This window comes from Microcaecilia unicolor, chromosome 6 (assembly GCF_901765095.1).
Source record: "Microcaecilia unicolor chromosome 6, aMicUni1.1, whole genome shotgun sequence".
Classification (NCBI taxonomy): Eukaryota; Metazoa; Chordata; class Amphibia; order Gymnophiona; family Siphonopidae; genus Microcaecilia; species Microcaecilia unicolor.
Genome location: NC_044036.1, coordinates 131,574,077 through 131,596,450, shown reverse-complemented (window position 1 = coordinate 131,596,450; position 22,374 = coordinate 131,574,077). Strand labels below are relative to the sequence as shown.

The 22,374-nt window shown below is 43.6% G+C and overlaps 1 protein-coding gene across 3 annotated transcripts in view; it reads left to right on the top strand.

The window, feature by feature from the left end:
- The window catches only part of LOC115472078 (protein SSUH2 homolog), a 43,183-nt gene extending 23,485 nt beyond the window's left edge, over window positions 1-19,698 (top strand). For all 3 annotated transcript variants that reach the window (XM_030206152.1, XM_030206151.1, XM_030206153.1), the window contains 11 exons: window positions 692-787; window positions 2,050-2,128; window positions 2,466-2,595; window positions 3,701-3,761; window positions 4,663-4,787; window positions 5,381-5,443; window positions 8,385-8,467; window positions 12,882-12,974; window positions 15,713-15,818; window positions 17,320-17,427; window positions 18,947-19,698. In XM_030206152.1, the coding sequence (XP_030062012.1) occupies window positions 692-787; window positions 2,050-2,128; window positions 2,466-2,595; window positions 3,701-3,761; window positions 4,663-4,787; window positions 5,381-5,443; window positions 8,385-8,467; window positions 12,882-12,974; window positions 15,713-15,818; window positions 17,320-17,427; window positions 18,947-19,090 (1,088 nt within the window). In that variant the 3' untranslated portion in view covers window positions 19,091-19,698. The remainder of the gene's footprint in view (window positions 1-691; window positions 788-2,049; window positions 2,129-2,465; window positions 2,596-3,700; window positions 3,762-4,662; window positions 4,788-5,380; window positions 5,444-8,384; window positions 8,468-12,881; window positions 12,975-15,712; window positions 15,819-17,319; window positions 17,428-18,946) is intronic.
- Window positions 19,699-22,374: the final 2,676 nt, after the last annotated feature.

Genomic DNA, 22,374 nt, shown 5'->3' with positions numbered 1-22,374 from the left:
TCTATTTGGAGCACATTAATCATAAAATGCCCCTTAACACAAAAATGCCTGGTTTACTGCATGGTGACCTCAAAGTTCCTTAACAGGGTTGTGTGCTGGAATTTACCAAGAGATAATCCATGCGTTAAGTGCTTAAGGTAGGTTGCTTATTTGTGATATACCTCAGTCACGCCTCTGCTCCTGTGTTCCAAGATTGCATCACATAACTGCCCATATGAGGGTGGCAAGATGCTGACTGCCCTGCTTATGATGCCGGTGTCCAATTATCTGCTGGTTGGATCATGCAGGTCTTTATCTGCCAACATTTACTATGTTGGTTTGTTATTGATCATTTTGAGTTGGTTTTATATAATTGAGGAGACACCTAGGTGCATTAATTGGACAACATTCAAAAGCTGAGTCCTTCATCAGTATCAAGGACCTTGTGATTTCAGAATGAATTTCCATGACTGCTTGATTTTCACATTTATTCTGATTTTATACATTACCACTGATTGCTTCCAGCTTCTTTCCTGTTTTTGCCTGATGCTCCCATTATAAGGAACTCTTGTCTAACTGCTGAAAGGGCAGCAGCCACCCCTGGGTGTGGGGAGGAAGTACTGATGTGTGAGACTCACACAGGAAAGTGCTGGGACAGGAATCTTGGGTTCATTGAAAATGAAAACCTCTCTGATTGTCTCTTGTGTTGTAGCTGCTCCAAGTCCCTATTCCACAGGGGCCACTGCGCCTCCATCTAACCTGATGGATAATGTGTCTGGATACGAAGGAGCTTCTACAGGAGATGGAGGTATGATTGCTTTTTGTTCTTGTATATTATTGTGTAGAAAATGCACTTAGAGTGGGAAGATGTGGTTGGTGAGAAAGAGGTTAAGGCACTTTGACAGAGTGGAGTGTGTTTGTACTCACAGGCTTTGTAGCAGTTTTCAGAGTAAGAATTTCTATACTTACACTTTGAAAATTGCCTAAGGAAATGTGTTGTGTGTGATTCGACCCTCCCTTCTGCTATTGCTAAGGAAAACTTCCACTGGTATAGTGCTACCAGGCACACCTAGTGCTTCATAAAGACAGATAACACAGTCGCTGCTCCTTAAAGCTTAGGATGCAATAAACAGATGAGCAGACGGTAGCATAGATGAAACATATAATGCACTTATCTTTTCTGTGGGGATTTTTCCAGCTAAAACTGTACATAGTTTGTGAAATCCAAAGCTGCAGGTGTTGTTTTCTCTTCTGGGAACAGCTCCACTAAAATGTGGGTAAAGTCCATGTTCTGTGCACTTTTACTCATGTACAGGGTGGGTGGTAGGTTTTAAGCAGATCTCAAAAAACAATCTGAAGTTACAGCTCCATTGTGATCATAACAGTTCATTGACTTCTACCTCCTAGTATCATCCATTATCCTTTCCTTTTAATGTTTTTGGTCTCATGCGTTACACCAGTGGTCTCTTAATTGTTCTCATACCTCACATTAACATTATTGGCTTTTGTCTCACCTAGAATGTAAACCACACTGAACCCTGGAAAGGGGATGTTAGTGGTATACAGGAATTGATTTGAATTGAATCAACATATAGCTGGATGGGAGAAAAATACCTTGGAAGCCTTTGCAAAGATTAACATTGAAATACCTCAGATTTTTGCATCCAGTATTGAACTGGAAACAGTTTATATAGCCAGCATGGCTCATATGCTTACATGAATAGAAAAGTTTGGAACTGGAATTAAGATTTAAAGAACACTTATTAGGAACACAAAATTTGGGCAGGAATTAGAATACTTAAGAGATTTTACAAAAATGGCTCTGGGAGGTTTTTTTTTACACCAGTGAAAGAAATGTTCAGCCTAATCTGCTGAGATATTTCAATGTTAATCTTTGCAAAGACTTCTGAGGTCTTTTTCTCCCATCCAGCTATATGGTTTTAGGGTTTGATTACTTTTCAATTTGACTGCCTTCTGGTTTTCAATAACTGGGGTCAAACAGTCCAGACTGCTGTTAGTGTTTTGGGCCAGTTCTGCTTGTTGACTAGTTTGTCTTCTTTTACTGTGCAGAAGGGAAGTTTTTGCCGCCTCCAGCGAATCTCTTTCCTGATCCTGGAGATCGCCTGCCTCCCTCTAACCAGCAGTGGATGTAAGATTCTGTGGTTTCCTATTTGGGGAAGGGGCGGGAGAGGTTCCGATTCTGACACAGAGAGAAGGCTGAATATTACTTGAATTATAAATATTCCATTGCAGTTACCTAGAGCTATACAACTTGTCCAGGAATGCACAGGGATGCTGTGGGAGAGCTGGTCCTGAGTTCTTCTGAATTGTCAGTCCCTGCTGCTGTCTGGGCTGGTTTTAGTGAGGAGCAGTAGGGGGCAGTTCACATGAAAAGTGCTTCCTGTACCCCTCCTTTTTATAGAATAGAGCACATGAGTTCTCTGCGTTATTTATCTCATGGGGAATCTGGTTTCTGTCCTTCCCAGCATCCCCTCCATTTCAGAAGACACGGCAAAGGAAGCCTTCGTGAAATACGCATCTAGCAAGTGCTGCTACAGTACTGCACCTGCCAATGAGATGATCTTCCAAGATTTTAAGCCTTTCAATACCTATCGGGTGTGTACCTCTGCATTCTGGTGTCCTGCAGGCATTAGCTTGGTTTGTACCTGTGGAGTTGGGGACGGGCAGCAGTCAGGTGGAGTTGGGGGGGGGTATATGTCTCCCAGTCAGGTGAAGTTGGGGGGTATATGTCCTACAGTCAGGTAGAGTTGGGGGGGGCACACGTCCTCCAGTCAGGTGCAGTTTGGGGGGGGGCACACGTCCTCCAGTCAGGTGCAGTTTGGGGGGCACAAATCTTCTAGTCAGGTGGAATTTGGGGGCAAACGTCTTCCAGTCAGGTGGAGTTTGGGGGCACACGTCCTCCAGTCAGGTAGAGTTGGGGGGGGCACAAGTTCTCCAGTCAGGTGGATTCGGGGGGGGGCACACGTCCTCCAGTCAGGTGGAGTCGGGGGGGGGGGCACACATCCCCCAGTCATGTGGAGTTTGCATAGAAATGAGGTTTGTCACTGTCGTATGTGTACAATAAACATAGATGTAGACTCTGAAAAACTCATATTCCCGTGAGGGGGCCTCATTCACGTAAGTGGCAGCTTGGTTGATCCTGTGAACCGAGAAATGAAGTGTGTATTGTTCATTTTGTTTTAAAGATTTTCAAATGCTTATTTATGTATGTTTAGTATAATGTTTGATATACTGCCCTTAAACAGGATGTCAGAGGGTTCACCACCAGTAACTAGGAAAGCAGAAGGCGAATAGAGGAAGTGCAGCCAAGCTCCTTCTTTCAGTAGGTAGTTCCTTTGCGATCTCTGGGTCCAGGTACATTATGTGGCTGGTGCAGGTCATTTGTAAAATCTCATCAAACTTCTTTTGGTACCTTTTCTCCCAGAGTGGAGAGGGAAAAGACTAGAAATACTATCAGGTAGCAATACATTCCCTGTCTCCTCCTCCTCACTCTCAACTGCAGCCTGACATACAGTGTCTGGTTTCATCTCCTGCTCTCGTTCTGTGCATTGTGCAGCTTTGGCTTCTTCCCGGTGGTGGTTGTGCTGTGTTTGTAAAACACTTGAAATGGACTTCTTGGGAAGTACGTCTCCAGATTCTCCTTTTCTGAGGACCTGGAGATTTCCCTGTCTCTTCACTATCCTTCCCTTTATTTTTCTAGTATTGCCTGGAGACCTTTACAGAGTCTAGAAGCTCAGAGTGGGTGTCTGTGCCGTACCAAGGTAAGCAGAGCTTGTCACTGTCCCATCCTGTTTGTGAGCTATCCGAATGAAGTTGAGTGTGGTGCCTGTGTATCATGCTGAGGAGGTAGGGCACCTTCTATTGTAGTAAACCATGAATAATGAACATAAAAATTCTACTCTACTTTTAAAAGGATGAAATGAACTGGTATTGATCTGTTGCAGTGATTCCCAAACCTGTCCTGGAGGAACCCCAGTCACTCAGGTTTTCAGGATATCCAAAATGAATATGCATGAGATAGATTTGCATATGCTCCTCCTTGGTATGCAAATCTAGCTCATGCATATTCATTTTGGATATCCTGAAAACCTGAGTGGCTGGGATTCCTCCAGGACCGGTTTGGGAGCCCCTGATTTATTGGCTGGTGCCAGACTCGGTGAATAGTCTTTGCTGGGAAGGTTACAGTGAGTGCTGCTGATTGTAATTTTGCCTGTTGGATGGTGCTGTCATAAATATTCAGGTGTTACAGTAAAAGGACCAAGGAGAGAACTTATAATATCTGAGTCCTGCTTTGGCACTTAAATTTCTGTTTTAAAAAAAAGTCATACCTCCGTCCCCCTACCTGAAGATGCTGTGCTGCTGGTTCTTGCCATGTGGAACTGGGAGATCCAAAGAGGGCAGCTGGAGTATTTGTTTTGTCATCTGATGGTGATACTACAAGACCTCAGAAATCTCCCTTTCCAGGATAGAGAAGTCAGAATGAACTCCGGGATGATTTCTAAAAGTTTAAGCAGAGATGCTCCCTGCAATGTCCCTCAGAGGCCCAGAACCACAGACCACATAGAGTTTCACTGATTCAGTGCTGAGTGACCCTTTTAACTTTCTTGTATTTCTGGATTTTTTTTCCTTCAGTCTTTTCAGTCTGATTTGCTTTTGCGGTAGGTGAGTTTGTGGACTCGAACGCCTTTGGACCTGCTCCTTTTCCCTGGGATATACAGGTGCAGGTGCCGGCTGTGTTCAAAGACAGTGAAACCAAAGTGAAGGTTCCCCATACCTCTTCAGTAAAGGTAGAAAACTAGGGCCTGTAGTATCTGCGTCTGGTTTCCTGTCACCTGGGGTCTGTAGTGCCTTTGTGTTGCATGTCCGGTTGTGAGTCACTCGGATCTGTAGTGTCTTTGTGTTGCATGTATCGCCCGTCACCCAGGGTCTGTAGGTTCTGCATGTTGTGCATCTTGTTGCTTGTCACCTGGGATCTGTAGGGTCTGCCTGTTGTGTGTTTTGTTGCCTGTATAGAGTATGTGTGTCGCAGGCAGGGAGGGAGAAGAAGGCCCTGCACAGTTTTAGTTACAACCAGTGTAATCTGCCTCAGTCATCATACAGGGGCAGCCCGTTGGGGGGATATGAAGGGAGGGCCATGTTCAGAGAGTTATTGCAGAGCCATGTATGAAAACACAGTCACTCAGTGGTAGGACTGATCTCGGCAGAGGAAAAAGCAGAATATAAGGACCATCACTAGATGAAATTGAATTGTGCATCGTGATAGTCCCAGCTGCTGCCTTCTGAGTGTGATTCTTGAGTACTGTGCTGTGTGGGGTACTCTCTCTGTATGTGTCCAACTGTTTATCCTGTCTGACCTGCCATTTTTCTGTTTTCTCTACAGCCCTGTTATCAGTGCCTGGCCCTGGGCAAGGTCAGATGTCAGAAATGCAATGCAGCAGGCCGGGTAAGTCCTGTCTGAGGCTTATGTAGGGGAACAACATACAGATTTTGAATGTAACATGTTGCACATACTGTAACACCTATGTAACCCAGGTCTCACCCAAGCGCTAGTTCCAGCCCCGGGCCACAAAGCAGAGTTCAGTCGGTTCAGTTTTACGTTCAAGGCCATTCACACCTCACTCATCCATTCCAGATTGCGTGCAGTCGAGCTTGGGAGTGGTTCTATGGTCCAGAATAGTGATCTGGGGGTTTGGGAGGCCCTTACACCCTTGTGCTCAAAGATACTCTATAGTCACAGCTTATGCAAACTCAAACAGTTTATTTCTTCCAGTTCTGCAGCAGGCAGTTTTTCAAGTCCAAACAGCATATAAACTCCAACTTAGTTCCAGTCCTTCTGGTGTTCCTCAGAGGACCTCCTCTACCACTTCTCCTCTCAAGTATATTTACAGGGATACTTTGTGGGCACCAAATGTGTACAGTTCAACTGTTCATGCCTATCCTGCAGGGCAGAGCTACTCTCAGTGGCTGTTTCTCCTCCTCTGAGCACAAATTCAATCTCTGCAGGCTCAGACCCTCCTCTGATCTGACCCTCTTCCAGCAGTGACCCCCATCTGGATCTTCCCTGGCCCTGGGACTGAGCTCTCCGTAGCTCCAATCCCCTGCTCCTGGGCTGGGTCTCTCCTTTGTCCACTCATAGCACACACAATTTCTTGTTTGCCACTTTCAGGATCCACAACCCTCCTTTACAGCCAGTGATCACACTTCTAACTTAGGATACCCCTTTTCTCCTCCTGGTGTCTTGGCAGGGGACCATCAGGCAACCAAAGACAACCCCTCTCTGGGCATAATTCCAACCTTTATCCCCTTTGTCACTCCTCCCCCCTTGTCATTCACTACAAGATCAAAGTTTTTCCTCCAAGGTCTATTTCCAAACCACTCCCCGTGGGCTGGACCTCCTTCCAGCCAAGGATATCCTACCATTCCAGCCTTCTAGCAGGGACCTCCCTCCCCCCAGGGCTATGGAAAAATGTATCACTTTAGTAATACCCATTCCCATGTACTTGTCATATGCTGATGAGGGGGGTGTTCAGTATTTCCTGTCATTTATTTCCTGTAGAAGCTTGTCTTTGGCTTGGTCTGTGCTGCCTCCAAAAACCTGTATTTTTCCTGCTGTAGAGGTTGCATCAGTTCTGCGGTTTTGTGTATTTGTGGCTGCTGAACGGATTTGAAAAGAATAAGTTTGTAGGGGAAAAACTGAGATGTGTTTTCTTCAAATAACATCAGAGGTGCCCATGTAGCTCAGCAACTAATTGAAAATTGGGAATCACCATGGAAACAGATGAAGACCTTACGGCCTGTGCAGTCTAGCCATCCCTAGATACGGCCTGGGGGATAGTGAGAATTTTATCAAACAAGGTACACAGTTTAGCCCATGTCTTTTCTGTGATGAGTGTTACAATTTGAAGCAAGTGATACTTTTTTTGTATTACCCCTGTCTATCCTAATACCCCAAGTCTGACCATAACTTGTGTTAACATGAGACCTCATCTTCCTTAAGAATAGCCTTGCTGGGTGAGACTGATGGTCCTTCCATCCCAGTATCCTGTTTATAACTGGGGCCAATCCAGGTCACAACTACCTGCAGAATCCCAAAGAGTAGGAAGATTCCATGCTACAGACCCCAGGGATAAATAGTTGGCTGTGGGTATCAATGCTATGCCGTAGGACATGATAAGTCCTGTTGTGTATTGGCAGTGTTGCTCATTTATCCAAAATGGCAGTTCTCTGGCAGGGCAGGCATTAGGGGGTGACAAACAGGGCAACTGCCCTGGGCCCCCATACCATAGGGGGCCCCATGTCTGCCTCAAACTGAAGGAGGCATAGGCTGAAGGCCAGCTTTTGGGCTTCCTCCCCGATTTCTGCCCTGGGCGCCTGAATGTCTAACACCAGCCCTGTTCTCTGGTATTACTGTTCGTCCAGTCTTCTGAAGAAAGCACAGGCCCCCAACTCCACTTGGTATAGGGTGCATTACTGTTTGCTTGGGCACTTTCAGTTTGGACTGTTCAGTGTTGGAGGACAGGATGTTGGGTTTGATGCACCTTGGTCTGACTCAGCATAGCTTGTCTTAGGTTTTGTGGTTCACTGGATTCTCTATGTCAACCACATGTTGTGAAATCTGTTGTGATAGTACTGTTTGCTTGGCATCTGTGTGCTTTTGCCTAACTGGAGTTTTGTATTTAAGTGTCAATAAAAAAAGGTTTTGTAAAAGAAAATATCATTTGTATAGAAAAAAACCCCCTGATATTAAGTTCCTGAATAAGCACTGTAAGTGGGCTTATAAAAATATTAAATAGTAGGGGGGGTGGGGGATAAAATTAAGCCCTGGGATACACCACAAGTGAGGGGGTAATATTTGGAAGGACTAACATTGGTATATACTGAGAAAGATCTAGAAGAAAGAAAAGCAGTTAAGTGCAGTGCCAGAGAGCCCGATATCAGCCAAATGAGATAGTAAAACTGGTAAGATCAAAGGCAGCTGACAGGTCCAATGAAACCACAAGATCAATGCTGCCGTTATCCAGAATTGCCTGAAGATCACTAGGAAAAGAGGTAATGACTGTCTCTGTACTGTGAAACAGGCAAAAACCCGCTTGGCAGGGATGGAGAACTATAGTTTGATTAATGAATGCAAGAAATTGTGAATAAACAACTTTTTTTTAGCAATTTTCAACAGAAAAGGAAGGTTAGAAACCGGATAAAGATTTGTGTTTGCTTGGTGTGTACAGTTCTCTGTGTGTGCAGAGCTCATGCTGTAGTATCTGTGTTTGTGTGTTCATGGTGTGCACGGCATTGTCATGTGTATGGTGCCTGGTGAACAGTAAGCGTGCTCCGTGTGTCGTGGTTCATGCCTCTTTGCTTCTGACCAGTCCTCTCTGGTCTTGCAGGTGCAATGCTGGGTTTGTAATGGAAGTGGCATGCAGTTTTCTGACAGCCGGTGCTCACATTGCAATGGCATTGGAAATGAGAAGTAAGACTCGGAGAATCATTATACTAATGACGCATGCAGAAAGATCTTACGTCCGTAAAAGATTCACTCCTGTTGGAATGCTCCATTAAATCCCCAGTATGTTGCCAGCCAGGACAAAACAAACATTTCTGTCTCTTCCTGATATATGAGCAAATGCACATCCTATCTCTTAGGATGAACCCATGAGATGTCTCATAGGCTGCAGAGAATGCAGATTTCTCTTGGAACAGTGTGACCATTAGAATTAATAGGAAACGTGCTGTCGGAATCTGCATGTGCTTGGGGATTCCCAGAGCACATTGGAAGGCACTGGTGTTCCATAAGGGCCAGGGGTCAAGGATCTACAGAGGTTTGGATGGGCTCTTTTGGCTTTGGATTTCAGGTTTTATTACTTACCCTTGTAAACCTGAGCTTAAGTTGAGTCACATACAGGAACAATAGTTACTTCCCTGCCCCAGAGGGTTTACAATGTATAGCAGTATGAAAAAGTCCCCTTCTCCCCCCCCCCCCACCAGATTTCTCCTATTATTGCATATATGTCACAGTAAATAGTTTCTGATCTTTAAAGAAAATGTTTTATTACTTGACTATTGTATTTGGGTATAACCTCTAAAGTTCATTCATAAAATCTAACTAATTCAGCATTCAGCTGCTAGGTTGATTTTTTTGTAAGTCTCGAGGTGGCCATGTAGCTTCTTTATTGGTTACTGGTACAAGCTCGGATCTACTTTAAGTGTTGTGCCTAGTATTCAAGATTTTAGAAGGCACTTGCTCAGAGGGTTTATTTCAACTGGTGAAAATATTAAACTCCAGTACAAATTCTAGTTGTTGTAGTCAGCTGCTCTTGGTTTTCCCTACGGTTAAAAATGTGAGATTTAAGGCTTTATTCTCTCATTCTTTTTTTATTTCTAGCAATTCAACTTTGGAATAATCTTCCAGTAGATTTACATTTAATGAGATGTTATTACTCTTTTCATAAAGCTTTGAAAACTTGTTTGCTAGTGTTTTGTAAAATATGATATGACTGCTTTTTTTCTTAATTTTTTTAAAATTCCTGATGATTTGTATCAGTATCTTTCTATTTTTATTGTATCTCAAATTGAGGGTGTTGGTGGGTGACAAATCCTCTCATAGGCGCCCAGTATAAGAGACTTGGGGAGGCTAAGCCTCCCCAGCCCAACCGCTGCCCCCACCCCGCGAGCTGCAGACTTCCCCGCTCCCCAGTCGCCAATCATCTCCAGTCTCTGCCGTCAGCTGCCCGATAGCCCTCGTTCCCTTCCTGCCCTCGCCCTACCTTTAAATATTGTAATTTTCCTCGAGCGGGCAGCACCGGCATTGCAAGCAGCAGCAGGCTCCAGCCTTCCCTCGCATGGCTCCACCCTCTTCTGACGTATTTCCTGTTTCTGCGAGGGCAGAACCATGCGAGGGAAGGCTGGAGCCTGCTGCTGCTTGCAATGCCGGTGCTGCCCGCTCGAGGAAAATTACAATATTTTAAGGTAGGGTGAGGGCAGGAAGGGAATGAGGGCTATCAGCTGAGGGCAGACATGAGATGATTGACGACGGGGGGATCGGGGGATCGGAGGGGGGAATGGAAGAAGGCAGGAAATGGCTGGCAGAAGGGAGATGGTTGACATGGGCTGCTGGATGGAGGGGAGGGCAGGGGGGAGAGGAGGGTTGCTGGACATGGGAGGATGGCAGGGAGGGCAGGGGAGAGGAGGGTTGCTGGACATGGGTGAGGGGAGGGGAGAGGAGGGTTGCTGGACATGGTGGATGGAGGGGAGGGCAGGGGGAGAGGAGGGTTGCTGGACATGGGAGGATGGAGGGGAGTGCAGGGGAGAGGGGAGTTGCTGGACATGGGTGGATGGAGGGGAGAGGAGGGTTGCTGGACATGGGTGGATGGAGAGGAGAGGAGGGTTGCTGGACATGGGAGGATGGAGGGGAGGGCAGGGAAGAGGAGAGTTGCTGGACATGGGTGGATGGAGGGGAGAGGACGGTTGCTGGACATGGATGGAGGGGAAGGAAGAGTGAGGAAGGAGATGAGATGAGGGAAAAAGAAGAGAGAAAAACTGCACATGAAGGAAGAAAATAGGCAGAAGCTGGATCCACTGGACAGTCAAGTCTGTGGAGGACCCAGCTTTTACTTACGGATGTAGGGCAAGAAATGAAGAAGAAAGGCGGAAAGTAAAGAAATAAATGGAAAGGAAGCCCTGGAAATGGAGTTAAGAGGACTGATAGCAGCAGAATCGGATACTGGGCCAGCATGATCAGAAAAACAAAGTCACCAGACAACAAAGGTAGAAAAGTTCATTTTGTTTTCATTATAGTGTTTGGAATATGTCCACTTTGAGAATTAGGTGCTCAACATTAAAAGTTTATATTTATTTAATTATTTAAGGCATTTTATCCAACATTAAACATGAATTAGGGTGTTTTGTGGCTCTACACGTATCATAATACTATGATCCCTTGCTTCATATTGTTGACAGTCTGCATTTTCCGTATGGGTGGTATATTGGTGTATTAGGTTCTGCCTAGTGTAATATTTATGGTACAGTAAGGTTCTGAGTGTGTTTTTGCACAAAGTTGTGCATAGTGTTTTGCAGTTGAGCGATTGTGGTTAGTATATGCTTTGAGCAACCACTTTATTCTGTGACATATGATACATATCTAATATCTAAATTTAATAAAAGGTATTAATTGTGACTTATTTTTATTTATTTTTTCTGTGTGTTATCAGACAATTATGGATTTAAGCTCCACCCCCAACCCCGTCCCCTTTAGCCTCCCCAAACAGTTGGGCCACTGACCCCCTATGAATCCTCTTTAACATAACATAGGGAACCTGAGTAAACTCATGACACAGTTTTAAAATTTTTATTTCATTTATTTAAGGAAAAGTAACTGCCCCTTAGTTAATCAATCAAATGACCACATTTAATTAATAATTAGATTCAGCTGATTGAACACAGCCTGTCTTGATTGCAGCCAGCCCTCTTGAATCTAAACCTCGCTATATATTGAACCTTAGGATGAGGTGAAGAAGTAAGCACAGAGTTTCTACAAGGACACCATGCGACAATCAAAAGAAATTCCAGAAGAGAGAAGACAAAAGTTGTAGAAATATATTGCTCTGGAAAGGTTACAAAACTCTGGACCTCCACTGACTCGTAGTGAGAGCCATTATCTCCAAATGGAGAAGAATTGGAGCAGTGGTGAATCTTCCCACGAGTGGCCACCAGCCTGTCAAAATTATTCCAAGGGGCAGCAACAACTCATGTGGGAAGTCACAAAAATCCCCGAAAACATTCAAAGAACTACAGGCCTCTCTAGCCTAAGCTAAGGCCGGTGTCCATGACTCTACAATAAAGAGACTGGGCAAAAATGGCATTCATGGGAGAGTAGCAAGGCAGAAACCACTGCTGTCCAATCAGTTCTTGTCTCACATTTGCAAAAACTCACCTGGACTTTTTGCGATAATGTTCTGTGGACAGACGAGTCAAAAGTGGAACTCTTTAGACAACACAGGTCCCATTATGTCTCGAATTCCACAGTAGAACATCATAATAACATGATGATGGTAGTGTGATGCCGTGGGTATCCTTTGCTGTTTCAGTATCTGGGAATCCTGCTGTTATTGGAGGAACCATGAATTCTGCACTGTTCCAGAAATTAAGGAGAATGTCCAGACCTCTTTCCATGAACTGAAGCATAATTGAGTTAGGCAGCATGACAATGATCCAGAACACAAAAGAAAGTCTATATCTGAATGGCTGAAGAGTAACAAAATTAATGTTTTGGATTGGCCCAGTCCCTGATTTGAACCCAACAGAGATGCTGTGGCAGGACCTGAAATGTGCAGTTCATGTATGAAACCTACAAATGTGCCTTAATCAAAGCAGTTCTGTAAAGAAGAGTGGGTTAAGATTCCTCAACAACGATGTGAAAGACTGATATCAAATTATGGGAAGCTCTGGGTTGCGATTATTGCTGCTAAAGGTGGTGCAACCAGTCATTAAATGTAGGGGCAGTTACTTTTTCACATGGGTGATATGGGTGTTGGATAACTTGAAGTAATAATTTAAAAACTGTGTTATGTGTTTACTCAGGTTCCCTTTGTCTAATATTGTGTTTTATTTAAAGATCAGAAACCATTCAATGTGACACATATGCAATAATCGGGGAAATGAGGAGGGGTTAAATACTTTTTCACATCACTGTAGTTTGTATATGAAGCAACAGAGAGTGAAGTGACTTATCCACAGTCACAAAGACCAACACTGGGATTTGAACCCTGGTTTCCCTGATTCTTAGTTCATTGCTTTAATCAGTAGGCTACACCTTCACTTTTAAGTGTGACTGTGATGTGATTGTGTACTTCTTACTCCATTTCTAATTCTGAAATCTCTGTCCACAGCTGTGGGGAATGCTCTGGCACTGGGCATAGGAACTGTGACCAATGTGAAACGATGGGACAATTGCTTTGCTATCTCCAGCTGATCGTTAAGTGGTAATTTGGAAAAGAAACATTTGTGCTTGTCTATACTGGGTGAATAACCCCAGGCTGATTGCAGCAAGATCTTGTCAGCAGCAAATTCTCATTAAATATTGTACTTAGAATTCAGCTTTCATCTCAGAAAACACACAAACATTGTACAGAAGTTGGGATAAATGAAGTGAATACTGTGCCAGCGAGGGTGCTGAGATTGGTAAGGCTCCTTCCATCAACTGTGTATGATCAAGGGAGGCATCCATATGACCATGCTTGAGGCATGCCGTGGTAGGGCAAAATTTCATCAAATGAGCCCACTTTGGTGAAATGTAGAGTCTCAAGTTGATTTTGTATTGTAATTCCCAAAAGGGTACATGATCAGTGAAAGAACGTACGCCAACAATAACCGCAAGTAAATGGCCTTCCCGCACAGATTCACCCAAGTTGGCAGCCCAAGCCTGCTCAAACTTACAAAAATCGGGTGAAGACACATGGTCCTTGAGGTGCTGGTGATGAAATGTAAGGGGAATCTTGAGCTGAGATTCCAAAGTTAGGGCCCTATCTAGCATCTGATAAGTATCCACAGTAAAGCAGGTTGCATTCAGAGAAGTAACATAGTGTTGAAGCTGCAGGTATACAGACACCTCACTCTATGGCAGCTGAAATTCATTCTGAAGAGCCACAAATGGTTTCATAGAGCCATCATCAGACGAGACCTGGTGCAGGAAATGGAGGCCTTTGGCTTCTCAGTGGGCAAAGGTGGGAGAGTCCGCTCCTGGCGGGAATTGCTGTGTTGTATCGCAGAGGCAGCAATGGAATAGTTGCAGGATCAACATGATCCTAATTTGCAAAGCCACTTCCAGGTCTATAGAGGACATAATTCATAGGTATAGAAGGAAGAAGGGGAAGTGGCCTGCATGAAGATAATCACTGAAATGGTCTTTCCCCAATATTGCAAGTAAAATCATCTGAATTCCAAAACCAGTCGTTAATGTGCCGCATGCTGCAACAATCATAAGATATTGAATATTAAGAAGTCCTAGACCCCCTTTATCTGTCGGCAAGGCAGTTCTTTTAATAAAGAGTCATGGGTGCATTCTCTGCCACAAAAAGAGCTGTAGCAAGACATTCAACGCCTTCTCATCATTGACTTTTAAATAAAGTGGTAACATTTGGAGAACATAGAGCCAACAAGAAGCAGTAAACATATTAAATACATTTATACACCCCAGAAGGGGGAGGATGTCTGATAGTTTAAATGCTATGTGGGTCTGTTATTCATGTTACAACCTGTTAGCAGACAGTAAAATGGTTTAGTGTATTCTGTGTGAAAGAGACCAGGGGACATGCAATGAAATTGCATGGAAACGCTTTTAACAACAAATGGGAGGAAAGAATAGTTAAGCTCTGGAACTCATTGCCAGAGGATGTAGTAACAGTGGTTAGCGTATCTGGATTTAAAAAAGGTTTAGTCAAGCTCCTGGAGGAAACATCTATAGTCTGTTATTGAGATGGACATGGGGGAAGCCACTGCTTGACCTGGGATTGGTAGCATGGAATGTTGCTACTCTTTGGGATTCCGCATGGAATGTTGCTACTCTTTGGGTTTCTGCCAGGTACTTGTGACCTGGATTGGCTACTGTTGGAAGCAGGATACAGGGCTAGATGGACCATTGGTCTGAACCAGTATGACTGTCCCTATATTTTTATGTCTCTGTTTTAAATCTGATTTTGGATGTCTTGCTGAAAACGTCCAAAAATCAAGTGGCAAACATAGAGATTTTTAAACCAGAAAAACGTCTATCTTTTTGTTTTGAAAATGCCCATTTCCAAGATGTTTTGTGCTCAGTGCGTTTTTCTTTTGTGACCATTTTCAAAACAAAAAAGTGCAAGGGAAAAACACACAAAAATAAACCAATGAGATGTATCGGGGAGCAGCATTCTTGGTAGACTGGCCACACAGACATCCCAGAAGATCAGTAGGGCACCCTAGGGGGCGCTGCAATGGACTTCACATACAAGGTCCCAGGTACACATCTCACCAATACTTCATTATATTGTATGGGGAGCTCTCCAAAAACCAACTGTACCCAACTGTACACCAGTACAATAGCCCTTATGTCTGCAGGTGTCACTTATATGTGGGTACAGTAGGTGTTTGGTGGGTTTTGGAGGGCTTACACTCTCCACCACCTGGGTCCCCTTCTCTACAGTCCATTGCACTGACTACTAGGCTACTCCAGGGACCTTCTTGCTGCTCTAATAGGACTGGCCATAACATCTGAAGCTGTCGTAGAGGCTGGTATATACTATTTCTTTCACATCTTTGGGGTGGGAGGGGGTCAGTGTCCGCTGAGGGAGTAAGAGGGGGTCATGCCTTAATTCCTCCAGTGGTCATCTGGTCATTCAGGGCACCTTTTTATGACTTAGCTGTGATTGAACAGGTCTAGACCAAGCTGTCTAACTTTTAGGCCTTGATGTTTTTGTTTTGTTCCATTATGGCAGAAAAACGTCCAAGTTCTGAGAACACCCAAATCCCACCCTGACACGCCTCCGACATGCCCCTGTGATTTGGATGCACTGCAGATGAACTGCATAGAAAAATGTTGTAAAAATGGGTTTTCAAAATAGCAATTTGGACGTATTAAACTGTTCATCTGCCGGTTTGTTCCGCTTTATGGATGTTTTTCTGCTTTGGATGTTTTGTTTAGTGTTATATGTGGCACTTTGTGACTTCCTGTTTCTTTATCTTTCAGGAAAAATAATAAGTTTGAATTTGTGGTCGACCAGCGATCAGGGTTCCCCACTGATCTTTTTCAGAAGGTGACAGGAACGATCATCTTTACCGATGAACAATCCAGGGTAATGTTCTTAAGTGTTAGGATTTTATGGAGGTAATTCTCAAAGCCCCTGTTAAACCAGTTAATGCTCAGAAGCTCTTTCTTAATGTACATTTTAGTTGTGTTCAGGGGTGGTGTTACTGGGACATATTTCGGGCAGGATGGGACAATAACAGTTGCAGTGGTCAGTGGAATTTAGGCTGAATTAAGCTTGGATAATCAATGCTGGACTGTGTCCAGACCCTGGCATTGAATACCCGGGTCAGTGCAGTCACCTGGAAGTTAAATGTACTTTGGCCAATACTCAGACCGGTGCCTGGTTAGCTCAGCATTTTTGCTACCCTAAACTTTCTGTACTTAACAGACTGAATATTGCCTGCTAACTGATTCAGTGCTGGCTCCTCCCAGGCTTTGTCATTTGTCCCCAGAGAGCCCTGGTACTAACTGGACAGTGGCGCAGAGGTCAGACCAATATTCACTGGCACTGCCCAGCTCAGTTATCAGCCAGCCCTCTCAGGAAAGGAGGAGGAGGGTATTTGATATTCCACCTTTCTGTGGTTACAATCAAAGTGGTTTACATATTATATACAGGGAAAGGGGATGGGATTTCATATTTTGCCTTTCTGTGGTTACAATCAAAGTAGTTTATGTATTATATACAGATACTTATTTTGTACCTGGGGTAATGTAGGGTTAAATGACTTGCCTAGAGTCATGAGGAGCTGTAGTGGGAATCAAACCTGATTCCTCTGGTTTTCAGGCTGTTGCACTAACCACTAGGTACTCCGCCATTCCTGATTACTTAAACCATGTTGAAAACTGACCTTTTTTCCCCTCAAATCTGCGTACTTATTTTCCACTGAAATTTGGTATGCATGAAAAGCCAGTCAGTCAGTACGCCTTTGTACGTTTGTGTGTGGCTGAAAGGGAGAAATCCCAGGTATTTTCCACTCCAACATTAGGTCCATGCAGACTTTGCACCTAAGTGATAAGTTTGACAATGACACCTTTATTTCAACAAAGAAAACATTTTTTGTGAAGGCTGGAGAGAGGTTTTGTGCTGTCACAGGGGTCAGAGGGAGGTGGAACATGGACCAGAAAGAGGCGCAGTGCAGCAGTGTTTCATAACCAGCTGCAAACAGATATGATTGTCTTTCTTTTGGTTTTGTCTTTGTTAATAAAAAAGTCCTCTTGCACTTCATTCAATTTCAATGAACCTGTTGCTGTAATAGCAATGATTTGATTTCTTTATTTTAAAAATGTCACACCGCTTTCCTGAGCAGTGAGTGTTCAGAAGAACTGAACAATCTTAGGTAATCGAGGTGCCCCAGGCCAGGGGAAGAAAAGCCCCACAAAACAGCTGTAAAGACGAAGCGTGAGTTGAAGGTTAGATTGTAAGCTCCTTTGAGCAGGGACCGTCCTTCTTTGTTTATTTTGTACAGCGCTGCGTAACCCTAGTAGCGCTCTAGAAATGTTAAGTAGTAGTAGTAGTAGTAAGGTTTGCTGCTCTTGGTTTTTTTCAGGTGCATCCTCTAGTGACGTTCCCAGATCCGGCCATTAATCAAGCCTCTCAAAACGCTGTGCAACGTCACGCCATGCAGTATGCTTCCACGGCTTGTATCCTCAGACAGGTAGGCTAAGCCTTTAATGAGTTTTTCTGAACTGGACATTGCAGGTCTTTGCCTTATATGTATTGCAGACACATTTATCCAGGAAAATGACCAGAGCAGCACTGCACAGAACAGTGACCACACCGGTATTGTCCAGTCCCGTTGGCTGTTCAGCTTATTGCAGAGCTTTAAGGTTAGATGTGGGCAGGGTATGATGCCAGAGGGAACCTGTTGGGGTTGTTGTGTGCTCTTTAACTGAAAGGCTTCCTCATCTTTCAGCACAATCTTTGGCAAGGAGAAACGTGTAGGTGATCATTTTCTGTGGCTGGTAATGCGGATGTGTCCTTAGTGTGGAAAGACTGGGTGGTCCAGAGGGTCTTTTTTCTGTAGTCATCTACTATTTAGATTTTTCTGAGCCAAGTGCGGGTTTCACCTTTGAGGAGGGCAGGTGGACACCAGCTGTGGTCTGAATATGGAGCCCGGTGGTGAACACTCTTGTATGATGTCTGGGAGGAGTGAAGTTACCCAGCTAAATGTAATTAAGCTCTGCAATTTGTTGCTGGGTTAAAAGAAGTTTTGAAGGAACAGTCAATAGACTGTTATTACTGTAGACCTGGGGAAGCCACTGCATTTTCCTGGGGGTAAATAGCTTCCATGGGATCTACTTTTTAGGATCTTGCCAATGTCCACCCTTCCCTCCATCTGAACTGGCCACTGTTGGAGGCAGGATACTAGACTTGATGGATTTTTGGTCTTTATGTACATATGTAAGTTGGGATTGACTGATAATAATGACAGATATACCCTATGTGTTGATCTGTTTTCTTAAAATTTGATGTAGTACCTTTCAAGTGGGTTACAGCAAAGTAGTTTATATATTAAAAAAAAAATCAATAGATGCAAGAGAAGGCCAAAAAAGGGACCTATTTCTAATACAGCAAATGTTACTACTCATCTAGCAGTAGAAATGTGGTATCAATATGAGAAGCAAACTGCTGTATTTCGGCCAGTGTTATTCTTTGGGAAAGCCTGAGGTAGATAGATAGGGTTAACTTAAATTTAACAGACGTCGTCTCCAGCTGCAGTAAGTTCTACAAAACGGGAAGTGAAGAAAATAATGATTGTTCAGCACTGTCTAAATGAGATTATATCAAGGGAACTGTTAATAACTTGAGTCTGGAAGTGCAGTGTACATTTATGATAGTTGTGATGAGATTGTTGGCGCATCCATTTGCAAGAATCAGTATTTGAAGTTTCCACGTGCAAGAAATTGGTAATGAGGCTTGATCTTTTAATAATGAGATAACATTATCAAAGCGATGAGTATTATAGGTGAGTTTAACAGCAGGATTCTGAACCAGGTGTAAACGATAAAGATAGCTTTAATATTACCCTATAACTGTTACAGTAGTCCAGTCTGGAAAGGACAAGTGTTTTGAGATGAACTGCCAGCGAATTTGGAGAACAGATTTTGCATTGATTCATTTGTGGATGTAAATTTAAATGACTCTATGTTTGCATTTAATTTTTAATTTATCAGAGGCAGACTGTTGAGCTGATCCCATTGACGAAGGTGGTTTATGAGTGGAAGGGGAGTCAGTACACCTTCTTTGTGTATGGAGAAGAGAACAGTGTGCATACTGATGATTACCCAGCCAAGTGCTGCTGCTGCTCTGTGATGTAACCCAGATCAAGGACCCACGAGCCTGCTCCTAACAAGCCACTTTACTAGTCAGCACCCTAGAGGTCTTGGTCCGAACTCATCCTGTTGGGTAAAGCACCTACTCCTTCGTTGGCTTGCCATCCTCCTTCACTACAGACTGTTGACATTATGTACTGGAACCAGTTAATTTATGCCATTTTAAACCAGCAGCTTTTACCTCCCTTGGGTATTCAGTTTGGTTAGATTCAGTCTGCGTTTGTCCACGGTACCATGAATTTCTTTCTCAGATACAGATTTTCTCCGAGTTTTCCAAGGCAGCACTTGTGTTTAGTTGAGCTGTACCTTGAGAAGTTGGTGCTTCTGTAGCTTCAGTCCCAGCTGTAAGTATTACTGTTATGCATTGACTGGGATTTCCAACTCATAGGAATATGAATGCTGCCTGCTATCTACAACATCCCCAGCTGGGCTGTAGAAGCTGGGTGCTCAATCTCCAGTAGGTCAAAGGACCTTAATTACTGTTTTTTTAACCTACTGATCTCAGTAGCATACTATGCAATACTTTGTATTGTAATTTGAATATTTTACTGCTGTAATTGTCTATTGCTTATGTTTGACTTACTCATGCTGTACACCGCCTTGAGTGAATTCCTTCAAACAGACAATAAATAAATCCTAATAAAAAAAAAAATTGATTGTAAGTTGCTACAACATCTGCATCATCATTTCTGTAGTGCAGTGGTGACCCGTTAATGCTATCCAGTTAACGGTGATATACAGACCACTACCCAGGTAGCTAATTGGATAAAGATAAGGCAGCCTTTTGTTGAATATGGCCACTAACCCCTGGATTCTATATGGGGCGCAGTGAGTAGGATGTCCCCAATTTACACGCGCACCTTAACTGAGTAACGAGTGCATCTTAATTGAGTAACAAGCCAATCAGTGATGATAATTGACCGATAACAGCCAAATATCATCACTGGCAATAATTGGAATTTGCGTGCACTTCTTTTTAGGCGTATTGTAAAATGAGGTGTGCATAAATCCCAACTTATGAAGCTGAAAAGGGGGCACAACCATGGGAGGAGTGTGGTTGTGTCAGGGGGGCATTACTCAAATTTACACACATTATAGCATTTGGGGAATGTGCCTACATTTAGATATAGGTATTTACACCAGGTTTTCAGTGGCGTAAATGGTTAAGCCTAAATGTAGGCATGTTCCCTGGCCCTATGTGCTATTCTTAAACCACGCCTAACTTTAGGCTTGGTTAATAGACTAGTGCTAAGTGCTTTTTCTGGGTGCGTCTAGATTTTAGACTCAATTTACAGAATCTGGCCCTAACTGGACCACCTCTAGAAACATGAGGGCAGATAAGGGCCAAATAGACCATCCTCAGCTACCACTATCTCCTCTTTTCCCTAAGAGATCCCACGTTTCTTAAATTCAGACACAGTCCTTGTCTCCTCCACCTTCACGCCTCCACCATCCTTTCTGTGAAAAACTATTTCCTTAGATTGCTCCTGAGCCCTCTCATTCCAGAGTTTTCCTCCATTTGAAAAAGGCTGACTTCCTGTACATTAATGCCACAGAGACATTTAAATGTCTCAATCATATCCTCTCTCTCCTGCTTTTCTTCCATATTGAGGTCTATCAGTCTGTCTCTATATGCTTTATGACAGAGACCACTGTCCAGTTTTGTAGCCACCCTCTGGACCGACTCCATCCTGTATATATCTTTTCGTAGATGCGATCTCCAGAATTGCACACAGTATTCTAAATGGGGCCTCACCAGAGACTTATACAAGGGCACTATCATCCCTTTTTTCCTACTGGCCTTTCCTCTCCCCATGCACCTAAGCATCCTTATAGCTTTGGCATCACCTTTTCTACCTGTTTGGCCACCTTAAGATCAACACATAAGATCACCCCCAAGTCCTGCTCTTCTTTTGTTCACAGAAGTACTTCACCTCCTATACTATACCATTCCCTTGGATTTTTGCAACCTAGGTGCATGACCCTGTATTTTTTAGCATTAAATCTTAGTTGGCAATTTCTGGACCACTCTTCAAGTTTCACTAGATCCCTCCTCATGCTATCTACACCCTCTGGAGTGTCTACTCTATTACAGAGTTTGGTATCATCTGCAAAGAGACAAATCTTACCAGACAGTCCTTCTGCAATATCACTCACAAAGATGTTAAAAAGAGCCGACCCTAGGACCAATCTCTGTGGTACACCACTGATAACATCTTTTTCCTTGGAGCAAATTCCATTTACCACTACCATCTGTCTCCTTCCATTTAACCAGTTTTTAACCCAGTCAGTTACTTTAGGTCCCATACCGAGGTCACTCTGTTTATCAGTTGCCTATGTGGAATCATGTCAAAGGCTTTGCTAAAATCCAAGTACACCACATCTAGTGCCCATCCCATATCCAACTGTTTGGTCATCCAGTCAAAGAAATTAACGAGATTTGTCTGACAAGACCTGCCTCTAATCAAACCATTCTACCTCAGGTCTTGGAGTCTATTTGATTCTAGAAACCTCACAATCCTCTGCTTTGGAAGCGTTTCCGTTAGGTTACTCACCACTGAGGTCAGTCTTAACAGGCCTGTAATTCCCAATCTCCTCCTTCTGCCGTTGTGCAGAGGGACCACATCTGCCCTTCTCTAGTCCTCCGGGTCCACTCCAGACTCCAAAGAAGCAAAGAGGTCAGCCATCGGAGCTGCCAGAACTTCTTTGAGTTACTTGAGTACCCTCAGATGTATCCCATCAGGTCCCATTGCTTTGTCTATTTTTAGTTTAGCTAGCTCCTCATGAACACAGTTTTCTGAGAATTGGTCATGGTTTACCACACATCCATCCCCATTAGCATTTGTTTTCTGCAGTCCTACCCCCAGCCCTTCATCTGGGAACACAGAACAGAAATAATTGTTAAGCAGTTCAGCTTTATCCTTATCAGCTTCTACATATTCCTCCCCTTTACTCTTGAGCCTTACAATGCCATTTTGGCACTTCCTCCTATCACATATCTGAAAAATGTCCCTGAATTTTACTGTTATCGGCTATCTTTTCTTCCATTTGCATCTTCGCTTTCTGACAGCCTTTCCAGCTTCTCTTAGCTTTTCCAGATATTTTTGCCTGCTTTCCTCTTTCTGCAATCTCTTATAATTTATGAAGGCTAACCTTTTCCCCTTTACCTTTTCAGCTACTACGTTTGAGAAACAAAGTGGCCTTCCTTTCCTCATCCTTTTATGTACTTTTCTAACATAAAGGTTTGTCACCTTTAAAAGAGCTGCTTT